The sequence below is a fragment of the Thrips palmi genome, unplaced genomic scaffold, assembly GCF_012932325.1.
Source record: "Thrips palmi isolate BJ-2018 unplaced genomic scaffold, TpBJ-2018v1 HiC_scaffold_12, whole genome shotgun sequence".
Lineage (NCBI taxonomy): Eukaryota > Metazoa > Arthropoda > Insecta > Thysanoptera > Thripidae > Thrips > Thrips palmi.
In genome coordinates, this window is record NW_023144623.1 from 10,931,209 (window position 1) to 10,951,539 (window position 20,331).

General features: G+C 66.6%; 1 protein-coding gene across 9 annotated transcripts in view; it reads right to left on the minus strand.

The window, feature by feature from the left end:
• LOC117640641 (pumilio homolog 2-like) overlaps positions 1 to 20,331 on the minus strand; it is a 109,192-nt gene that overhangs the window by 73,612 nt on the left and 15,249 nt on the right. For all 9 annotated transcript variants that reach the window (XM_034377351.1, XM_034377352.1, XM_034377350.1 and 6 more), the window contains 5 exons: positions 14,812 to 14,929; positions 4,193 to 4,383; positions 3,957 to 4,108; positions 3,207 to 3,707; positions 2,993 to 3,131 (listed from right to left, as the gene is read on the minus strand). In XM_034377351.1, coding sequence (XP_034233242.1) covers positions 2,993 to 3,131; positions 3,207 to 3,707; positions 3,957 to 4,108; positions 4,193 to 4,383; positions 14,812 to 14,929 — 1,101 coding nt within the window. The remainder of the gene's footprint in view (positions 1 to 2,992; positions 3,132 to 3,206; positions 3,708 to 3,956; positions 4,109 to 4,192; positions 4,384 to 14,811; positions 14,930 to 20,331) is intronic.

Below are 20,331 nucleotides of genomic sequence, written 5' to 3' on the forward strand. Positions count from 1 at the left end.
GCGTGTCCAGCGCGGCCCTGCGCCAACTGGCCTGCTCCAGGCCACACACGGCGGACCGCGCGGAGCCAGCTGGGATGCACCCAACAAGCCAGCGTGTGTGTGTGTGTGTGTGTGTGCGCGCGCGTGTGTGCCTACTCGCTAAGTGGCTGTACGGCGGCCAGGCCACAAAGGGGCAGTGAGGGCAAGGACGCCACCGCCGCCACGGCTATCGGAGAGCCCGGGCCGAACGCGCACGTGAGGCGCCATCCCTCCCAAGGGCCTCAGAGAGCCTCCTCCGCCCCCTGCCGGCGAGTCTGCGACACTGGAAGGGAGTCCGCGACACTGTCGGCGACCTCAGGGACCTAAGTGAAAAGGCCTGTCCGGCACATTATCGCAGAGCAGCAAGGCGCCACTCGGGGTCCGGCGGCAGTGCGGCGGCACGGCGACGCAGGAATGCCAATGAGGGTCAGTGCTTTCCGTCTCTCTCGCACTCGTGGGGCCGTGGCGCGGCGCGAGAGAGACAGCGAGACCCGGCCCGCGGCACGGCGCTGCCAGGAGTCGCCCGGCCAGGTGCTCGCCGCCTAATAAGGGCAATGGACGGCACCCACACTGCCAGCGCGGCCAGCTTCGCCTCCCCGGGGAACGAGCGCGCCGTCGTCGCCTTCGTGCCTTCGTCCTCGGCAAGGCCAAGCACGGCCAGGCCGAGCCAAGCCGGGCGTAATAACGAGTTGGTGTATCCACGGCGGCGTACCGACTCCACTCCGCGTTGCCGGCGCCGGAAGCCCTCGCCGCGCGCACACACTCACACAATCACACCTCCGCCTGTAATCCAGATCCAAATTACACGGACCGGACTCGCGGCGTCGTGACGGCACGTAGCCGCCACCACAAAAGGGCCGGCCAGCAACAACAACAACATTGGCGGCCGCGGGGCGTGACTGGGCGCGGCGACCGCGGCGACAAGGGCCTGGAGCCCGAGGGGGAGCAGCAACAACAACAACAACAAGCAATTACAATCCAAATATCGCGTCGTGCCGCGAAGCACCGTGACGCCGACATCCTCCGTGCCGCGCAGCCATCCAGCGGGCACGCCACTGTGCGACACCGCGGTGCGCGACAACGCCGCGGTGCCGCGGTCTGGAGTGCGCGGCCTCGGTTACACACAGTGGCGTGGCGCGCCGGCGCGGTGCGGCTAGCGGGGCGAACAACGCCACCACCAACGCCCAACCACCGGGAAGTTCCACAGCTTCCCGTGCGGCCTTGGCACTTCCACGCACTTTCCACCTCCGAGAGCAGCAGAGCCGCGCGGCGCGAGCAAATTGTGTTGACCCCGCGCGGCACGGCCAGGCACGGCCAGGCACGCCCAGGCGCGGTGCGAGAGCAAGACAACAGACCCAATATCGCGGAGTGGCAGAGCGAAGCCCAGCCCCAGCGCCGAGCCAAGCGCGCACTACTCCGGTAATGACCCAACAGCTTCCTCCCCGCCCAAGCGCCAGCCCAAGCGCCAGCCCAAGCGCCAGCCCAAGCGCCAGCCCAAGCGCCAGCCCAAGCGCCAGCCCAAGCGCCAGCCCAAAAGCTAGCCCTAGCGCCAGTCAAGGCACGTCCCCCGCGACCGCCCAAAAGACGGCCGGCGTCGCCCCTTTGTCCGCGGGCCCGACATGACAGGTGCGCTTTTGGACAGCCGACGCCCGCCTGCGCGAATGGCGCCGACTGGCGGCGAATGGCCGGCCGGTCGACGACCTTTCCCTCAGAGGGTCCTAAAGCTAAAGGGCTCGCCGAGCGTCGCGCCCCGCCGCACCACCACGCCGCAAAAGGGCCCGCCCAGCCCTTTAGCATGCCTTTAGCCCGGCTTGGCCGGGACGGACTTGGGGACTTCCCCGACGGCGTCCCCAACGGGGTCATTGCGGCCCCCTGGGGAGCGGGAAGGCACCTGTGTACGACGGCGGCCTGGTCTCTCTCACACACACAGGGAACGGACTAAAGCCCTGGGCCGCGCCACGCCATGCCGGGGACTGAGCTATATTAGGACCCCGCCGCCAACAAGTCTAACATACGACGCCCCCCGCCCCGCCCCGCCACTGTCACCGCGCCGCGATGCGTCACCGAATTCCTTCGCCACAACTATGCCGGCCGGGGGCGGCAGCAAGGCGCCGGGCAGCCCCCAGTCACGCTCACCTACCGCCCCGCGCCCCGCGCCACCCCGACGATTGGCGGGCGCACGCTGAAAGCCGTCTCATCATCATCACCCCCGCGGTGGCAGCCACGCATCGCCGGCGCTGACATTTGGCACGAGACGAGGGCGTGGCGGCGCCGGGGAAGGCGATCTCGGAGAGGATCATCATTGTGGCGGCGACAATGCCGGCCGGGACAAAGGGCCTAACCAAAACAAAGCAAACAAAGGCGCGCGCCACACCGCGGATTTGCGCCGCGCGGGGTAGCGCCCCGCCACGGCCACCTCGCGGTGCCGCCTCGCGGATCGCACCTCAGCGCCACCGCGCGGCCGAGACCGGAACCCCACCGCCAGGCGGCACTACCCCGCGCCGCGTGGAGGGGCCTCCACCGCGCGGGGTATCGACGCGCCCGCCCGGCGCCGGCAAAACCAGCGGCGATACCCCGCGCCAGCGTGCGCCGCCAAATGCAATTAACGGCCCTGCTTTGATCCGGGAGATCGATACACTGGCAAGCCGGCGGGGCGGAGCGCGAAGCACGGCGCCAGTCGCGAGTAATTGCGTGGGAGTCCCCGGCGCGAGTGTCACCGCCGGCCACGCCACGCCACTGCAAGCCCACCCTGGCCGCCCTTTCATCCCGCGTGCCAAACGGCGCTTTTGCAGCGGAGCTCGCATTGCGAGACTCGCGGCTTGCAGCGCCACAACGACGCGAACGGCGATACCCCGCGCGCGCGGTGCATCGCGCCGAGGCGGCAATGACCCCGCGGACCGCCCACACGACGACAACGAGTGCCTGCTGCTCACTGCCGTCGTCCGCACCGACGTGGACATGGACGTCGTCTTACCTGGATGTCGAAGTTGGGTGGCAGCACTCCCGGGGAGTCCATGCCCTGCGCTCCGGGTCCGCCCGCCGTCGGCTGCTGTTGCTGCGCCAGCATGGCCCCTGGGGGGCCCGTGGCCGCGGGGCCGGGTCCAGGGTGGTACCTGCAGCAAACTGCCGATCAGTACAAGATCCTCCGGCTGGGGGAGACGCACCACGGCGAGCAGGGTCCTACTTACCCGGCTTCGAAGGCCTGCGCCATGGTCTGCGACGGGTCCAGCGTCATGACGTGCTCGAAGTGCTGGCTCATGCTCTCCATGTTGAGGTGGTTGTGCATCTGCTGCGCCTGCTGTTGTTGCTGCTGCTGCTGCTGTTGTGCTTGTTGCTGAGCCTGCTGCTGCGCTTGCTGGTGTTGGGCCTGTTGGTGCTGGGCTTGTTGGTGCTGGGCCTGCTGGTGCTGGGCCTGCTGCTGTTGCTGCAGCCCCATATTTACAGTAAGGTGCTGCTGCACGGCGTTGAGGGGGTGGTGGTGGTGCTGGTTCATCTGGTGGTGCTGGTTCATCTGATGGTGGTGGTTCAGTTGCTGCAGAGTGTGGTTCATGTGGTTCTCGGCTCCGTTGTGGTTCTCCTGGGGGTGGCCCTTCATGACAGGCACGCCGCCGCCCCCGCCAACCATGCCACCGTTATTCTTGTTAATGTCCTCGTCGGACGGCGAAGGCTGACGACTGCCAGGGGTCCGGCTAAAAATAGAGACGAACACTTGCATGAGGACAAGCCCTTCCGGACCGATAATAGGTAAGAATAGGGTTTTTCGGAGAGAAACAAAAGCGGAAGCAAGAAATGACATTTTGTATGAGAAATATACGGTGCGGATGAGGCCTGGGGCTCATCCAAACCGTATATTTCTCATACAAACTTCCGTACTTGCTTCCGTATCTGCTCTTCTCTTCCGGGCTGGAGCTCCTCTGAAATATAGACTCGATACGTACTTGAATCCCTTGTCGTCGTCACAGAGACCGTTTTGTACAATGCCGTTCGCCTGCACGTTCACGGCGTTGCCGTTCTCCATGTCTTTCTTGTTTGAATCATACGGGGAGTTGGGTGCTTTTTCCTTATCTTTCTTATCCGAGTCGGCGGAGTTCTGAAAAGGGACGAGAAAACAATGAGCAAACACGTGGCAAAAGCCGCGAAAACTAAGTTGGAAGCGAAACACGGTCGTACTCACCATGACTAAGCCTCGCATTCTGCCGTCCAGGTCCTTGCTGGTGGGTGAAGTGCCCAGGACGTATTCGACCATCTTGACGCCGAGGCCGCCCGTTTCGGACCGCGGGGACAAGATGTTGTTGGCCGCCTCGTTGCCGGGGAAGCTGCCCGACCGCCTGGGGACCATCGTGATGGGCTGGGAGACGGCATGGTCTGCAACAACAACAAGGGCAGCGCGGCGTTAGACATTGTCGTTAGACGTTGTGGCTGGCGCTTCCTCAAACAGCCCGGCCAATCCGGCGTACAGCGGGGCGCCTGCCGCGCCAGCCGCGCCGCTCGCGTGCGGACCGAGCCTGCAGAGCCGTTCCGAAGGGCGATCTGTCTCTCTCGCACCCCTGCGGTACGCCCCACGAGTGCGAGAGAGACAGAGCGACAAAGGCCACTGTTCGGAATGGGCGTGCTGGCCGTGCCGCGATACGGGTAGAGTCAGCGACCGATGCAGGTACGGGTCGTGCGGGTAACACTCACACACACACGCTTGCTCATTCCCCAATCGCATTACAAGCCCGGCTAAACAGCGACTTGCTTCTGCCTTCACTCCTCACGAAACGTCAACAACACCCGCTCCTATTTCTTATTTCGAACGGCACCCATTCCAGTCGCTGCAGGGCACCGAGCACATCCCCGCCTCAAAGAAAAATAAAATTAGCACAGCGGCGGGGCGGAGTGCATGCACCCCACGGGGAGGGGCAGCGCCCCTTAGCGCGGCGCGGAGCACCAGACCGGGTTAGGCCCCACACATGTCTCGCCGAGCCTTCACCACGCACACACACACACACACACCAAGCGAAACAACGAGGCAAACGGCAGCCCTCGTCACACTGCGATTCGAGACTCCGGCGGAGCGCGCAACACGTGCAGGTACATTATGGAAAGGGAGGGGTCGATGGAACACGGCGTCGAAAAAACGACGAGCGCGAAAAACAAGGCCAGCAAAAAGGGGGAAGGGGGGGGGGGAGGGGGCAGGAAAGCCGCACGAACCGAGCCTCCGCGAGACGAGACGCTTTTGCATAACAGATTCGCACCACAGAGCAGCAAAGCAGCAGCATGGCGGGATACCAGGATGGCGATGGAGAGCAGGACGACCGACTGGCGGCCAGGCTGCCAAGGTTAGGCCCATGCCTCGCCCTTCGCCTTCCACCCCCCGCACAGTGAGCCACAAGACCGGTGGAGACGGCCAAAATTCTAGGCGCGTTCTGACCTCCAGACTCGATCCGAACGTGTGACCCCACCGAGAGAATCCTCGTCCGGAGAACAATCCATTGGTGGGGTCACACGTTCGGTTCGAGTCTCATTTATCAGCTCTGGAGCTCAAAACAATTCTAGAGTTTCGGCCGTCTCCACCGGTCTTCTGGCCCACTGTGCTTCGCCCCGCATCGGGGATCCTGGCACCTCCACTGTCATTCCCCGCACGAGCCGGGCGGCAAAGCTTCGTCGCCTCGCCGCCCCGCGGCTGCATCACTCCGAGCAGGCCTCCGTCTCTGTCGCACCCCAACGGGGCGCCCGCGGCGCTCACCCGAGCAGGCCTCGTCTCTGTCGCACCCCAACGGGGCGCCCCGCGGCTGCATCACTCCGAGCAGGCCTCTGTCTCTCTCGCACCCCAACGGCGGCTGCCCCCGGCTGCATCACTCCGAGCAGGCCTCTGTCTCTCTCGCACCCCAACGGGGCGCCCCGCGGCTGCATCACTCCGAGCAGGCCTCTGTCTCTCTCGCACCCCAACGGGGCGCCCCGCGGCTGCATCACTCCGAGCAGGCCTCTGTCTCTCTCGCACCCCAACGGGGCGCCCCGCGGCTGCATCACTCCGAGCAGGCCTCTGTCTCTCTCGCACCCCAACGGGGCGCCCCGCGGCTGCATCACTCCGAGCAGGCCTCTGTCTCTCTCGCACCCCAACGGGGCGCCCCGCGGCTGCATCACTCCGAGCAGGCCTCTGTCTCTCTCGCACCCCAACGGGGCGCCCCGCGGGTGCGACAGAGGCGGAGCGCCGAGCCCCGAGGCGTGCCCGGCGACCCATCCTCCGGGCGCTGACGCGCGCTAACGCGATCGGCGTCGCAAAAGTCAATTATTCGCGAAATAATGCAAAACGCTGTGCTGCGCCGCTGCGCCTCGGCCTGGCCCACTGGAGGGAGCTCCTAGCGCCGCCCAGCGCGCCAGCCAAGCCGTGGAAATTCTCGGCCCAGCTGCTCGGAGGCCCATCAGGCGAGCGAAAACGAACACGAGCAACGGAACGAAAACGAAGCGAAGGAAAAAAAATTGCTTTCCTTAATTTTAACAGCCCGCCGCTCGCCTCCCTCGATCTCCCCGGGGCGGGTAATCGATTCGGTGTTCGGCAGGCGCCGCCGGCCGGCCGCCTAGGACAGCCTCCACACGGTTCGACGCGCCCGTCGAGGGAGGAGGCTTCTGGGCCGGCGTCGCTGGGCGTCGCCGCCGGGTCAAAAGTTGCAAACACCGATTAGACCACTATCATCGAGTAATGGAATAAAGTTGCGACCCGCCCCCGCCAACCCTTCCAACGGACGGCACCGGCGCCTGGCCCGGGGCGACCCTCTCCTCCCTCCCTCCTCCCTGTACTGCGGCAACACCATCCCCCACCTTCGGCATGGAGGCGCCGCGGCGCCCTCCCGACTTCCAAGTGGCAAAACCACACGCCGCCGGGGCCTGTCCTGCCGCGGGGCCCAGCCCACCCCCTCCACCAGCCCGGCAGGTTTCAATCCGAGTTATTAATTGATGCATCGGAACCGAGCGGGCCGGGCCGGGCGCGACGGGCGCGTGTCGCTTGGAAAACACGCTGCGCGCCACGCCTGGCTACGGTCGATGCGCGTCAGCTGATCGGGCCGCGCGCCGCGCCGTCTCTCTCGCACTCGCAGGGCGTCCCAGGCGGGTGCGACAGAGACCGATCGCAATCGAAGTGCAGCCCCGCGGCGAGGACGCGAGAGGACAGCGAGTGCCGATGGAAGGGCGGACTCCGCGGACGGGCAGCAGACTCCGGGCCGACAAGGGTCGCACAAGGGCGGCGAGGCCGTGAGGGTGACAAGCCGCCCTCTGGGCAGGGCCCAGCCGGCCCAGGCCCAGGCCGGCCCAGGCCCCGTCGCTCCCTCGCACTCACGGGGCGTTCCCAAAGGGTGCGACAGGGACATGGCCATGTATGTAGCGCCGCTCGGAATCAGGCTCCTGGGCCGGGCCCTGCGCAAGCCCTGCGCGGGGCCCCGGCCCTTTGGGCCGTATCGGAATGCCCCGCCCCGCGCCACTGGGGCGCCACGCCCTTCGGGCTTCAGGCCCTTCAGGCTGACGACGACGAGGAGGACGACGGCGACACAGGGCCCTGCAGGGCCGGGCGCTGCGACGCGCTGCGACATCCCCGAGTGCGCCGTCCTCGCGAGTCAGCGCGCCCTGAGTGATTGGGACAGCAGCAGGGCGCCCGACCCGACCTCCGCCCGGCCCCGCCCTGTCCCGTCCGTTCAGCCGGAAAAATATGAATACAGTGCAGTGCGCCAGGCGAGCTGTGCGCTGTGCACTGTGCGTGCCCATACACCACCACCCCGCGCTGCCGCCATGCCGTGCCATGCCGACAGGGGGAGGGCCTGGCGCCGGTCGAGTCGTGTGCGAGGGAGAGAGAGGGGAGGACGGCCGTGGGTTGCGCCGCACCGCCGCACCACTCGAAGCCATAACGGGGCGACGCAGCGTCGCGACGTCGCGCCGCCCAGCTGGACTGCCCGCATCCGCCGCCACCTCGCGGAGGACCTCGCGGAGGGCGCCGTCGTGGACGCGGAGCAAGGAAGTCAGCAAACGCACACCCAGATGTACACTGAGACTTGCGCGGGCAGCGTGCCGCAGCGCGCCCCGCCCCCTCGAGGAGGCCACCGCACCCAGCTTACGCAACCAGACACTCGGGGCCCGGCGGGGCGGCGGGGCCGGCGCGATGACGGCGAGCTCCCCGGGGCACATCGTGCCCGTCGTCTGCGCGGTGCGGGCGGTGCGGTGCCCCTCCAGGCCTCCCTGGCCGTCTCGCTGGCAGATTCCGCGCCAGCGTCAAGATTACTCCGACAGGAAATGACGCGACGGCGAGGCACAAGGCTCGATACCATACACCGGCCGAGAGTCGCTCTCGTCGCTCTGTCTCCCTCGCGCCCAGACGGGACGCCCCACGAGTGCGAGAGAGACAGAGCGACGACTCTCGGAATCAGTGTGCAGCAGGCAGACACACTGCTCTCGTCACTCCGTCTCTCTCGCACCCGTGCAACCCTGCGCCTGTGCGAGAGAGACGGAGCAACGCAGTCCGGAATCAGAGTGGAGCCCGGCGGCCCAAGAAGGTGTCACTCACTCGCAACGACAACGGAGGCGGCCAAAGCCCGAGACGCGTTTTGAGATAGAGAGTCGGCAACCAGGACTCGAACCTAACGTGTGATTGGTGGGGTCACACGTTCGGTTCGAGTCCCATTTAGCGACTCTGGAGCTCAAAACGCGTCTAGAATTTTGGTCGTCTCCACCGGTCTTGTGGCAAATCAACTGTGCGCCGGCGGGGTAGAGTCGTCGTTATGAGTGCCTCCAGTCAGGCCATGCCACGCCGCGGGCCGCGCCCCACCACTGCAAGGCGACGCGCGGGGAACCCGGGAACGCGGGGCTGTGGCGTGCAAACGCGACACAGAAATACGACACGACGCAGCTCCAAGCAGAGTTGAAGCTTCTTCGATTACAACCCCCTGCCCCCTCCCCCTTCTCCCCTGGGCCCCCTCGCCCCCTCCTTTCTCCCGCCGGCGGCGACGACCACGACGCCACCGCCCCTGTCCCGCTGTCCTCCTTTCGCGATGAAAATCGACGAAAGAAAGAAAGACGGAAACAAGGACAAAACACAAACAACAACTACCTGCCTGCCTGCGCCATCAAGCGGTTGCCATTATCCTAAAACGACGCAGCACAGCGGCTACTGTTGGAGGGGAGGGGGAGGGGGCGGCGCCACGCCGGCCGGCCGGTGCGGGAGGTCCGCGAACAACGCGCCGGACCGCCGGTGCGACAAAGACAGAGAGACGGACCACTGCGCCGGAAGAGCTGCACTGCGGGACGGCCCGGCCGGGACGGCGCGGAGCAGAGCGCGACGGGGCAACCAGCAGCCGGTACGTGCGGGGGCTGCGGGGGCCACGGCGGCGACGTGATCGGACGAGGAGGCAGCCACACGCAGCGCGGATAGGGAATGCCGCGTTGCGAGCGACCAACGTGTCACTTGCTTTCCAATTGGTCTAGACGCACTACCAGTGCACACTCGACCCGACAAAAACAGCCGATGACGGCTAGTCGACAGCAGCAGTCTGATTCCGAGCAGCAGCGCTTCCTTGAACCCTCAACCTTCGTCACCCTGTGCGAGAGAGAGAGACGGCCACCCACGCGCGCGCCACGCCACGCGCCGGCCGCAAAGCCGGCCTTCTTCTGCCTCACCCACAGCCTGACATTTCAATCCGCGACGGCCATGTGTCACGCGGACGTCATCGCGCCGCCACCGCGCCCTCGCCGTCGTCCAGCAGGCCGGCCGCTGGCGTGCGCGGGGGCGGGGCGGGCTCCACATTGTATCACTTTCCCCCTTTTGGGCCGGCTCACTTTCACCCCGCCACGGCCGCCACGGCCGCCACGGCTGACCCTGACGACGCGACGCGGGCCGAGGGCGGGCAGGGGCCGTGGCCGCCACCGGTCACCACCGGCCGGGCCCAAAGCTCGCAGTTCGCGGCCATTCGCAGCGCGGACCTCGCACGGGGGCAACGGCCGCGCCGCCCAGCGCCGCCCAGCGCCGCCAAGCCAATTCCTTCCAGCCGCTCGGGTTTCCAAGTCGCTCTCAAAACGAGGCGCCCTCCAGAGAGCGTCCGTGTGGCGGTCCAGTGCCGGTCCGCCGACTGCAGCCCGCGGCACTGGAACCACGGCGACAGGGACGCCAGGGGCCGCGCGCACCAACACCCGGTGACGCGGGGCCACGCGGGGCTCTGGCTCTGCGACGTCGCCAAGCCACTTTGCAATTAGCACCGCAGCGCCGCGTAGCAGCGCAGCGATTCCCCGCGGCGTGTTGTTCTCCCTCACACTCGCGGGGCGTTCAGGGAAGGTGCGAGGCGCCGCCGTGTCTGAGAGAGAGGGGTCGTCTGCCGGGAGGTAGCCGAGTGCACTGACACGACGACAAGCAAAGGTGCACGCGCGTCGTCCGACGAAAACGACCCAAGCGGAGGTAAACTAAACGGAGAGTAGTTGTCAGGCCAGACGGTCCCCGACGCAATTACCCGCATTGACCCCAATATTTGAACGGCGGGGCAGCGGGGCGGGGCGCGGCGGTCCAAGACGACACGACACGCCGCCAGACAGTGTGTACACACTGGCGCACACAACAACGCACACACACACACTCACGAGCCGCGCCACGCCGGGCCCCGCGCGCAGCCACACCATTTGGTGGCAGGCCAACCGGTTGGGCACGCGACAAGACTCGCAACGCCCCGCCACGGCCGCCACCTGCCACTGCCTGCCACCGCCTGCCACCGGCAACGACGACAGGTGGGACACACACACATGCAGAGCCAAACAGACACTCGCGACTCCCGGCCATCCGACCACTGGCCGGCCCAGCCGCCAGCCCTGGCCGGCCCTACAGTGCAGGCCAGGGCAACGAGGAGATTCGCGCCGGAGGTTGTTCACCTCCCCGACGACGCCGTGCCACCGTGCCACCGTCGGCATCGCCAACAAGACCAAGACCGTCCACACCACCCACAGGGGGCGTTCCCGTCACCCCGCAAACGGCAGCGCGCCAAAAACAAGGTCAACATCACGATTTTTAAAAACCAAGTCGCCCCCAAAAGTTTGCCGGTGATTCTGGAGTTTCGTCACGTCAAGTCCGGAAGGCCCGCTCCGCGCGCGGGGAAGGGGATGAGGCGTCGTACAAGCGTGTAGTACTTTGGCAGAAGACACGGGCGGCACGGCCTCACGGCCTCCGCCCTCCACCGAGGCCTCCCTCCGCCCTCCACCCAGGCCTCTGCTCCGGCAGTCACCGTCAGGCCGTCAGCCCGTCGTGAGAAATCCATTAGCCACCGTCCCGCGGTCTAGTCGGGCCGCGTCGCTCCGTCCCCGTCGCACCCACGGGGCGTCCCGGGCGGCGCGCGAGAGAGACGGCGCACGGAATCAGTCAGCTGGGTCGGCTGGGCCGCCGACTCGAGAAGTCGAAAGGCAAAAGCCAGGCGGCAGCGGAGCGGCGGGAGAGGAGAGGCACACGGCGACAAACTGGGATGAGCAATGCGACCGGCCGACGAGCGGGCTGCCAAGGCCGCCTCGGCCGCCAGGAGAGAAGCACTAAGCGCCAAGCACCGCGGAGAAGCGGCCGATTCACTCCACGCACGAGTGTCCACGACCAGGTATACTCCAGACATCACCTCGAAAGATTGTAAAAGATGAAACATTCACTAATTTATAAAAATGGCAACATCTCATTGAACCAATTGACTTCGAAAAGTTCGCCAAAACTGTTCCCGTTGTTGTGAAAAGACGGTCGCGGCACCGCGAGGCCGACGCCGCGAAGCAGACGCCGCGGCAGCGGGCTTGGCAGTGGCGGCGGCCCGCGTAGCAACGCGCACACACACACAATCACACACGCACGCTACGACGTCCGCCGGCGCCGGCCGATCTCTCACGCAGTCAAGTTCAAGTACATCCACATGCCGGGCACACAACGCGCGGTACAGACCGGCACGGCGACGCCCACACACACTCACACACACGCGCGCGGGCGGGCTTGACGTCCAACACGCGACGCCGCCGTCGAGGCAGAAAGCACGCTAGAAAGGCAGAGAGGCTTGCAGAGGGTCAATCAACCGGGCCGTGCTTCAGCTTTTCGGCGCGTCCGCGGCGATACACTGCTCGGCCGTGACCAGGCGCATTCCGCCCTCCGCCACGCAACGCGGCGGAGCACGCCGACGCACAGTGGATTTGCCGTTGGAGGCGGCCAAAACTCGAGACGCGTTTTGAGCTCCAGAGTCGCCAATCTCGAACCGAACGTGTGACCCCACCAATGGGGCGGGTTCGTTCGGTTCTAGTCCCATTTAGCCTCGCATTTAGCGACTCTCTGGGGCTCAAAACGCGTCCGGAATTTTGACCGCCTCCGCCCGTCTTCTGGCAAATCCACTGTGCGACGTCGCCGCCCTCCCGCTCGTAAAGGCCGAGATTTACAATAACGCCCCGTAAAGGAGCAGAGAGCACGCATCACGGCGGAGACGGCGCGGAGCGCGCAGCCGAGCCAAAAGAAAAACACTCGTTGCGATTACAGAATTCAAGGCGGCAGCCACCGGCCGATGAAGCCGCGGCGAAGCACGAAAAGGCACGGCGGAAAAAACAAGAAGACGCGGCAAGGCGAAAAAAATAAAATATCCCGCCGCCGCACTCGCCACGCTCCTGCCAACTGAAGGATCTGCTCGCCGCGCGCCCCGCCGCGCCCAGCCACATTCTAAATGGACTCGCCTTGCCCCGCGATACTGACTCGCGCGGCGTGTGTGTGAGTGTGTGTGGATCCCGCGGCTCCCGCTCGTTCCACCCATTCCCACACTTTAGCTCCCGACATGCATTCCGGTAGGAGCGTTGGCCCAAAACGAACGCCCCACCACCGAGGTCCCCGCCGAGCCGCCCCCGGACCGCCGAGTAGTCCATCCATCCCCCGCGAGGCTGTGGACCTCCTTGCCGTGGACGCCGAGGCGGCGGCGCGCCAGCTAGCGTGGTGCACGCGGGCCGGCGACCGTCGCGATAAGCGTTCCGCGCCTTTTCCTCGACGGCGACCCGCGCGGCGCGAAGCGCGAAGCCGCCATCACTCGATTAGCGCCGCCGAGGAGCACGCCGACGACGCCGATCAATGAAGGGCCGGCCGCCTCGAGGGCCGCGTCGTCGCGCCGCCGCGCCGCCAATGACTAATTCAATCGGCTTACTACGGCCGGCGGGGCGGGCGGGGCGGGGCCTATCGAGCCGGTGTTACACCGCGGCGGGGCCCTCGAGGGAGGCGGCCAGGGCAGGGCTATGAAAAATGCCTACCCACAAGGACAACGAAGCCAATCTCCCCCCGAGACCTGCCCTGCCCTGCCCCGCCCCGCCCCGCCCCCACGCGATCCACGTACCGTAACGATATCCACCATTTCGCTGATAGATTCCCCCTTCCTACCCCTTCCCCGCCGACACGGCAACTCGATCCCCGCGTCCTCGAGAGGGATGGCCCGGCCCCACGAGGGGCGGCCTCTGCCGTGCTGCCGCGTGCTGCCCGGCCACAACAACGAGGCCTCCTCCTCCCAGTCAGCCCCCGAGTGGGGAAGCGTGTAGCGCCGCGACAGCGACAGGACAGACGTCAGGGAGGGGCCCGGCGCGCGGCGCTCTGGTCGCGCCGTTCCGTTTCGGCGTCCGTCTTCGTCTTATCGCGCGGCTGCGCGGCTCCGCGGCCCGGACGTCGCGACGCAGCCGCGGCTAAACCCCAGGCATTAGCCGGCAAACGCGCTCTCACACACACACACTCACACAGACACACTCTGGTTCGCGCCGGCCGGCGAACCGCGCCGCGGTGCCGCGGCGTGGCGTGGGGCCGAAGCTTCACCGGCCGGGCCGGCGACTCTTCAATGCGTTTGGCGCGGCTCGGCGAGGGCCGGTGCGAGAGAGAGAGGGAAAGGAGGAGGAGGAGGAGGGGGTCCCTCGCTCCCCGCGCCGCCCTGAGCCCAGGCAGGAGGCGAGGTCCCCCCTCTAACGTAACACATCGCTAACTGCATTACAAAACCTTGACCAACCCGACCGGGCCGCGGTGGCCGTCCGGGGCGGAAAGGCAGGGCCCGCCGGACAAAGAACCGCCAACCGCCCTGTCCCGCACCCCGCAACGCGTTATCAACAGCACGCAGAGCCGCCAAAAAAATAAATACTCCCAAAAATAGAATTTATTTCATTTTTCTTTTTTGCTGAGACAAACGCTGTGCGTGCCTTTGCCGTGCTACCGCGCTAGTTCGCGGGGCTCACGCAGCGCCACGCCCGCCCGCCCTTCGGCCCCGCCCTTTACTTTGGGGCGTGGCGGGGCGTGGCCGCCATAATCAAGTACCTTCCCTCGAGTCGAGGCGGGGCGGCCCTAAGAGCTCGCCGCGCAGCCCCACCGACCGAGGAGAGGGCTGGCCGACGAGTTTGGTACCCATCCCGGTATCCTCCGCGTCAGTGCGCCAGCGCACACCGAGGACCCCACGAGCATGGCGGTGCGGTCCTTCAGTCTAGTGGGCGAGCCTGGCGGGCCCGCTGCGGGGCCTCTGCGCGGCACCCGACCCTCACACTCTCACAGTCGGGGCGACACTGGTAACCCTTTCCCCTCCCCCCGTGCTTCCTGTCACACACCTGCCCCACGCCGTGGAGTGGTATTCCTATCCCGCCAGGGAACTCGCACACACAGCGTTCCCAGAAAACGTTCGAACGAAACAAAACAAAATATAGAGCACCGCCGGCGGCGTGCTTCGCCTCGGACGGCGGCAAGGTGCTCACCGCGCCCTCCGCGTCACCCATTAGCACCTGCCGCCACGTGCACACACACGCACACACTCACACACGCATGCAGACACTTACCGGCTGTGGTACTCCACGTGGGGTCCCGCCACATCTGGTGGTCGTTCAGGTTCAGAATTCCTTTCGTGTCATCTTTTTGCTCCTCGACGCCCCACAGTTTCTTGGCGGACGGCGCGATCTGCAACACCAGAAAAACGGGACATTCAGTTTCAAACACTCGATGGGCACAGGGGGACACACGGCGCCAGCACGGAGGCCGACGCAGACGAAGCGGCGTTCGCCAATGACTGACTGACCGCAGTCGATTCCACTGGCAAATTGAGTTGTCTGATGAAAATGGCAGGGCAGCCCTGCGTAGCCCTGCGCGGCGGCACGTACAAGTCTCTCGCTCCGTCTCGGTCGCACCCTGCGGTCCGGGCGGCATGCCCCGCCAGTGCGAGAGCGACAGCGCGACGACGCGGGCTGCGCGTCGTCTGCTCACTAACTAATGCATCGCGTTCGACCTGCGGCGGCTGCGGCGGCTGCGGCCTGCCCTGCGTCGCCTTGCTCGGCACCACGACGGGCATGGCCTGGGTGCGGACCGCGCACCGGTCGGCAGTCGGCACACAGCGCGCAAGGAGTCGCCATGAGGTGGCCCCGTCGGGGTGACGCATGCCGGCCGGCCGTCTGCGAGACGCCCAGACACGCAGGCAGACCCCCTGGGGGTTGTCACGGCCGAGTTCAACCACCGCGCCCGAAGGGGCTGGGGCGCCGGGGGCGGCCGTGGGCTGCGACCGCTGCGACGGCCAACCCTGCCCTAGAGCGGGGCCGCGAGGGGGCCGCAAGGAGGCCGCAGTGGGCAGGGCGCCAAAGGAGTGCCGAGACCGGGCCGCATGCCGCAGTCAAACATCAACACGGCCACGGCGACGCGTGCGGCCGGCGCAGCGCGCGGCAGTGGCGTGGCCGTGGCGTAGCGTCCCGCGTGCGTCACTGAGCGCCCGATAAACCTTATCGTGGGCAAGACTCTCGGCAGGCAGACAGACAGCGCCCGGAGCGGACCCGAGCGGGGGGCGGACATTTCCACCTACTCACACGGCATCGCCGAGGCATCGCAATCGCACGGCAGCCACGCCCGCCGGGCCGCCGGGCATCTGTCACCCTTCAGGTGCCCTCGGCGGCGGCGACCTCGGGGACACTTTTCGTCCGCCGTCCTCCCAGGTCCACGGCCTGCACGGTGGCGCGGGCGCGGCGTTGCGCAATAGCCGAGCGGCGCGCTCAAAAGCCCAAAGCCCAAACAAGCCGGTTTCCTTTGCTCCGCCAACCTTCCCCCTTCGCTTCCGCCGTGCCGCGCCGTGCCGTGCCAAGCCAAAGGACTGCGGCGCGACGGCCAAGGAGCCGGCTCGGCGGCCAGGCAGGCAGCAAGCACACCGCGGGCGCGACGACGCGGCACAGCGCGGCCCCTACCACACTGCGCGGGGCCGTGAGGGGTAAGGCGTGAGGGGGTGCCCCCACCCAGCCCCCTCCGAGTCCCCACCTCGGCACCAGACGGGCCGGGCCCCCGCGCAGCGCCGCGCGGCCCGGCGGCCCGGGGAGCAGGGCGCGGGGCCGGGAGTGAGAGGGAGAGAGAGGGGCTGACCTTGGCAGCTACATCACTAGTTCACTGTCCACAACCAGGGACAATGTACTCTGCCCGACTCCGAGTCGGAGTCCGACGCCAAGGCTCGGGCTTCGCTCTTCGCTCGGCGTCGCCGGTCCGCGCGCCAGACTCATTCCGCGGGAAGCCGCTCTCTGTCGCACTCCCGGGATTGGGACGTCCCGCGTGGATGCGAGAGAGATAGACGGCCGCACTCTGCACAAATCCCTCCCGATCCTCGCGCCGCAGTGCCGCCGCCGTGCCGCCACCGCCTGCCTCGCCTCGTTTCATACCGCCCCCCGTCTTCGGTCTTTGGCACACGCGTCTCTAACGAGCATGTTCGTTCTGTTCCGTTCGGCAGTGCGGGGTCGGAGGAACGTTCCCGTGCATCTTCGCACAGCGCCGCACAGCGCGCGCCCGAGGAAAGCGGCGACGGCGCGCTCCCACGCCAAGGAGGCCCTCGGCGCGGTGCGCGCCGCGCGGCCGGGTTACACTTGCCGACGCCATCGGCGGCCGCCCGACCGAGTCAGACGGCTGACCGACGGGCACTCGGTGTGGTACCGGCAATGCAGCACGACGGTGCACAGCCAGGGGCGCGCCCCGCTTGACCTTCCGCCGCGCTCCTTGCGCCCCGCCCCGCCCCGTCCCGCAACACCGAGCCCCGTCTGGGCATTCAACTCCGCCATCTCCCATAAGCCCGACCTTGAGGCAACCGCCGCACCGCGCCGCCCGGACCGCACCGGCGAGTCCGCGAACCAATTAGGCAGCGCAGCGGGCTCATTTCGCACAGCGCTCCGTCGCCCTGTCTCTCTCGCACCCCCGCCAGAGGGCCCGCGCGACGCTGCGCCACCCACACGTCGAGTCGACTTCATCAGCCCTTCACCTGTCTAGCCTGGTGGAGCTCGCCCCCGAGTCGACGGGGATCGATGCCACACACACACACACACACTGAAACAAACACAGCAGCAGGGCGGTGTCACCGTCACAAACGACTTGCAAACTGTGACGAGCTCCTCCCAAACTTCAACAAGATGCTCTCTCCGCCCAACCTCCGCACCGAGAGCCGAGAAATATGGATAAGCTTCGGGACCTCTCGTGGAGGCGGCCAAAACTCGACGCATTTCGAGCTTCAGAGTCCCTACACAAGACTCGAGCCGAACGTGTGACCCCGCCAATGGATTCCTCGTTCAGAGAGCAACCCATTGGTGGGGTCACACGTTCGGTTCGAGTCCTGTTAAGCGACTCTGGAGCTCAGAAACGCGCTCTGGCCCACTGCGCACAGTACCCCGCAGTGACACACTGTGCCCAGATTGAAAGCCCAAAAGGGCGCGAGGCGCCGGCCGACCGCCGATAAGCCCAGCACACAGTGTCGCGGCGAGCCTCGCAAAAAGTAATGACAACAGAAAGCGCGCGGTACTGTACAGTGTACACACACGCTCGCGCACGGTCCGCGGGGTCCGCGGCGTGGGCGTAACAACAAACTTGACCATAAACAGTGTGGCCGCGCGGCCAAATCCCCGAGGGTCCTTTTCGTCGCGCTGTCTCCCTCTCACACACTGTGTAGGTGCGAGAGAGCAACGAGGACGACTCTGGGAATCAGTCTGCAGTCCAAAGGGGGAAGACAAAAGCAGAGCGTGGCGCGCATCCCAAGCCAAGCCAAGCCGTGGGGGCGGCCCCAGCCCACGCCGATGCAGCTTGGCGAGCTCGGCCGATCGCGGTTTCGCGCTGAACCGCGACAGCGAATTCATTCTGCTAGAGCGCCGCGCCGCAGTGGGCTCCAGAGCCGCTAAATGGGACTCGAACCGAACGTGTAACCCCACCAACGGATTGCTCTTCGACCGACGAATCTATTGGTGGGGTCACACGCTCGATTCGAGTCCCATTTAGCGACTCTGGAGCTCAAAACGCGTCTAGAGTTTTGGCCGCGCCTCCATCGGTCTTCTGTGCGGAGTGGCGTCCGCGTCCAAAACCACCCCGCCGGGCCGCTTCAAAGACTAGTTTCGCAAGCGGCGCAAGCGTGTCCACTGTGGGTCCCGGGTGCGCTGTCCCGGCCGGCCCCTCATTTGCATCATTCACACACACACGGACGGCCTGCAACGCAAATGCCGACAAACAGTCACCCAAAGTGACTCCACCGCGCGGGCTTTCCCCGCGTAGCGTAAGCGCCGCGTAGAGCCGCGTGGCGCGCCACACTCGAAAAAGCCGACGCTAAAACGCCGAGGAAGATCACGACCCCCATGCGGCACCGCGTACCGCCGCCCGCCTTCCGTGGAAGGTACTGTACGTAAAGAGTTTCTCGGTCCCTGACGCACAACGACCGTCCCAGACCGACGCCTGCAGAGTGCACTCTGACAAGACAGACGGGCCGACGGGCAGACAGGCAGGCAGACGGGGCGCCGCGACGCCGGGGCCAATGGCTCAGACTCTGGCCGGCTCTGCCCACGCGCTTACGGCGGGACGGTGCGGCCGGCGGGACGTGTAGCATGGGAAAATGGTCCGTCCGGGGCCCTGGCCGTCGGGGCGGTGGCGGGCTGGCGGGCGGGGCGGCCCGGGCCGCCTCCAAGGCCGAATCTCTCTTCTCGTGCTCCGAGTTCTCCGAGTCGGATGCACCGGGCCGGCCGGGCCGGGGTCGACCCGGTCGACCCACCGCACACGAGCAGAGCACCCACATCCTCTCGGCCCGAGTCCGGCCGGCCGGCGGCAGGCAGACGCTTTCCATCGCGCACTGCAATTTGCCCGCCCCACACTGAAAATGTCGCTGCCACGCCGATCGAAAACAGCCAAGTTTTCTCAGATCTTTCCTCGGCCACGCTTGATGCCCCCTGGGGCCCTCTGGTCCTCAACATGAACCAGGCTCCGTCCAGGGCTCAGGCCGCTCAGGCCGCTCGGGCGCCGTGGCTCCAGTCTGCGTGACGACGGGGACGACGGGGACGCCGGGGACGGGGAGGGCTCCACGAGCACTCAGCCGTGTAAAACACAGCGAGCGCCCGTCGACCCGACCCGACCGCCTTTTCGACAGTGTCGCGACGCGGCGCACGGCCCGTGAAAGCTCTGCCGTACCGCCCGTACCGCCACCAGGCTGCCTCCGAACGAAACCCTCCGTCTCCCAATGGCTCCCGGGGCGCGCGAGAGAGACGGAGCGTCGAACCCACCACCATCCGGAATCAGACTACAGCATAAAACGCACCGACCAATCCGTCTTGTTCGCAACACCCCGTTCCGCTGCTCCGCTCCTTGCCGTTCCCGTGCGGAGACTGCACTCTGTCCCCCGCCAGCCAGCCGGCCGGCCAGCCAATCAGATAACTCCGCCGCATCCCAACGCGACGCCGGCCGCCGGCCCCGCCGTGCCCCGCCGCGTGGGCAGCAGGCTCGTTCCGAACGGCGCTCTCGCTGTCTCTCTCGCACCCACGGGTCGCCCGGTAGGTGTGCGACAGAGACAGAGCGAGGGAGCAACGTGCGGAATCGGTCTGCAGGACGCAGGCCGGCCGGGTGCCTCCTCATTAAAAGCAATACAAAGGTCGTGAACTTGGTGAACCCGCGGCCAAAACAGTTGAATGGACAAGGGGCCGCGAGGGGCCGCCAGGGGCCGCCAGGGGCCCTCGACTCCTGTCGGCCTGCCGCGCTGCCGCACAGTGGGCCACAAGACCGGTGGAGGCGGTGAAAATCCCGGACGCGTTTTGAGCTCCAGAGTCGCTAAATGGAACTCGAACCGAACGTGTGACCCCACCAATGGATTGCTCTCCGAACGAGGAATCCATTGGTGGGGTCACACGTTCGGTTCGAGTCCCTTTCAGCGACTCTGAAGCTCAAGACACGACGGGCCGCCCCCTCCGGTCTTCTTGCCCACTGAACGCCGCTCGTCGCCGGGAACACGGTAACGCCCCGAAAGGGCTGAGGCGGGGCAAGCAGAGCACCTGGACTGGCACGCTAATTGGAGCAGTAAAGAGCTTGGCCAGCCCAAAGCGAGC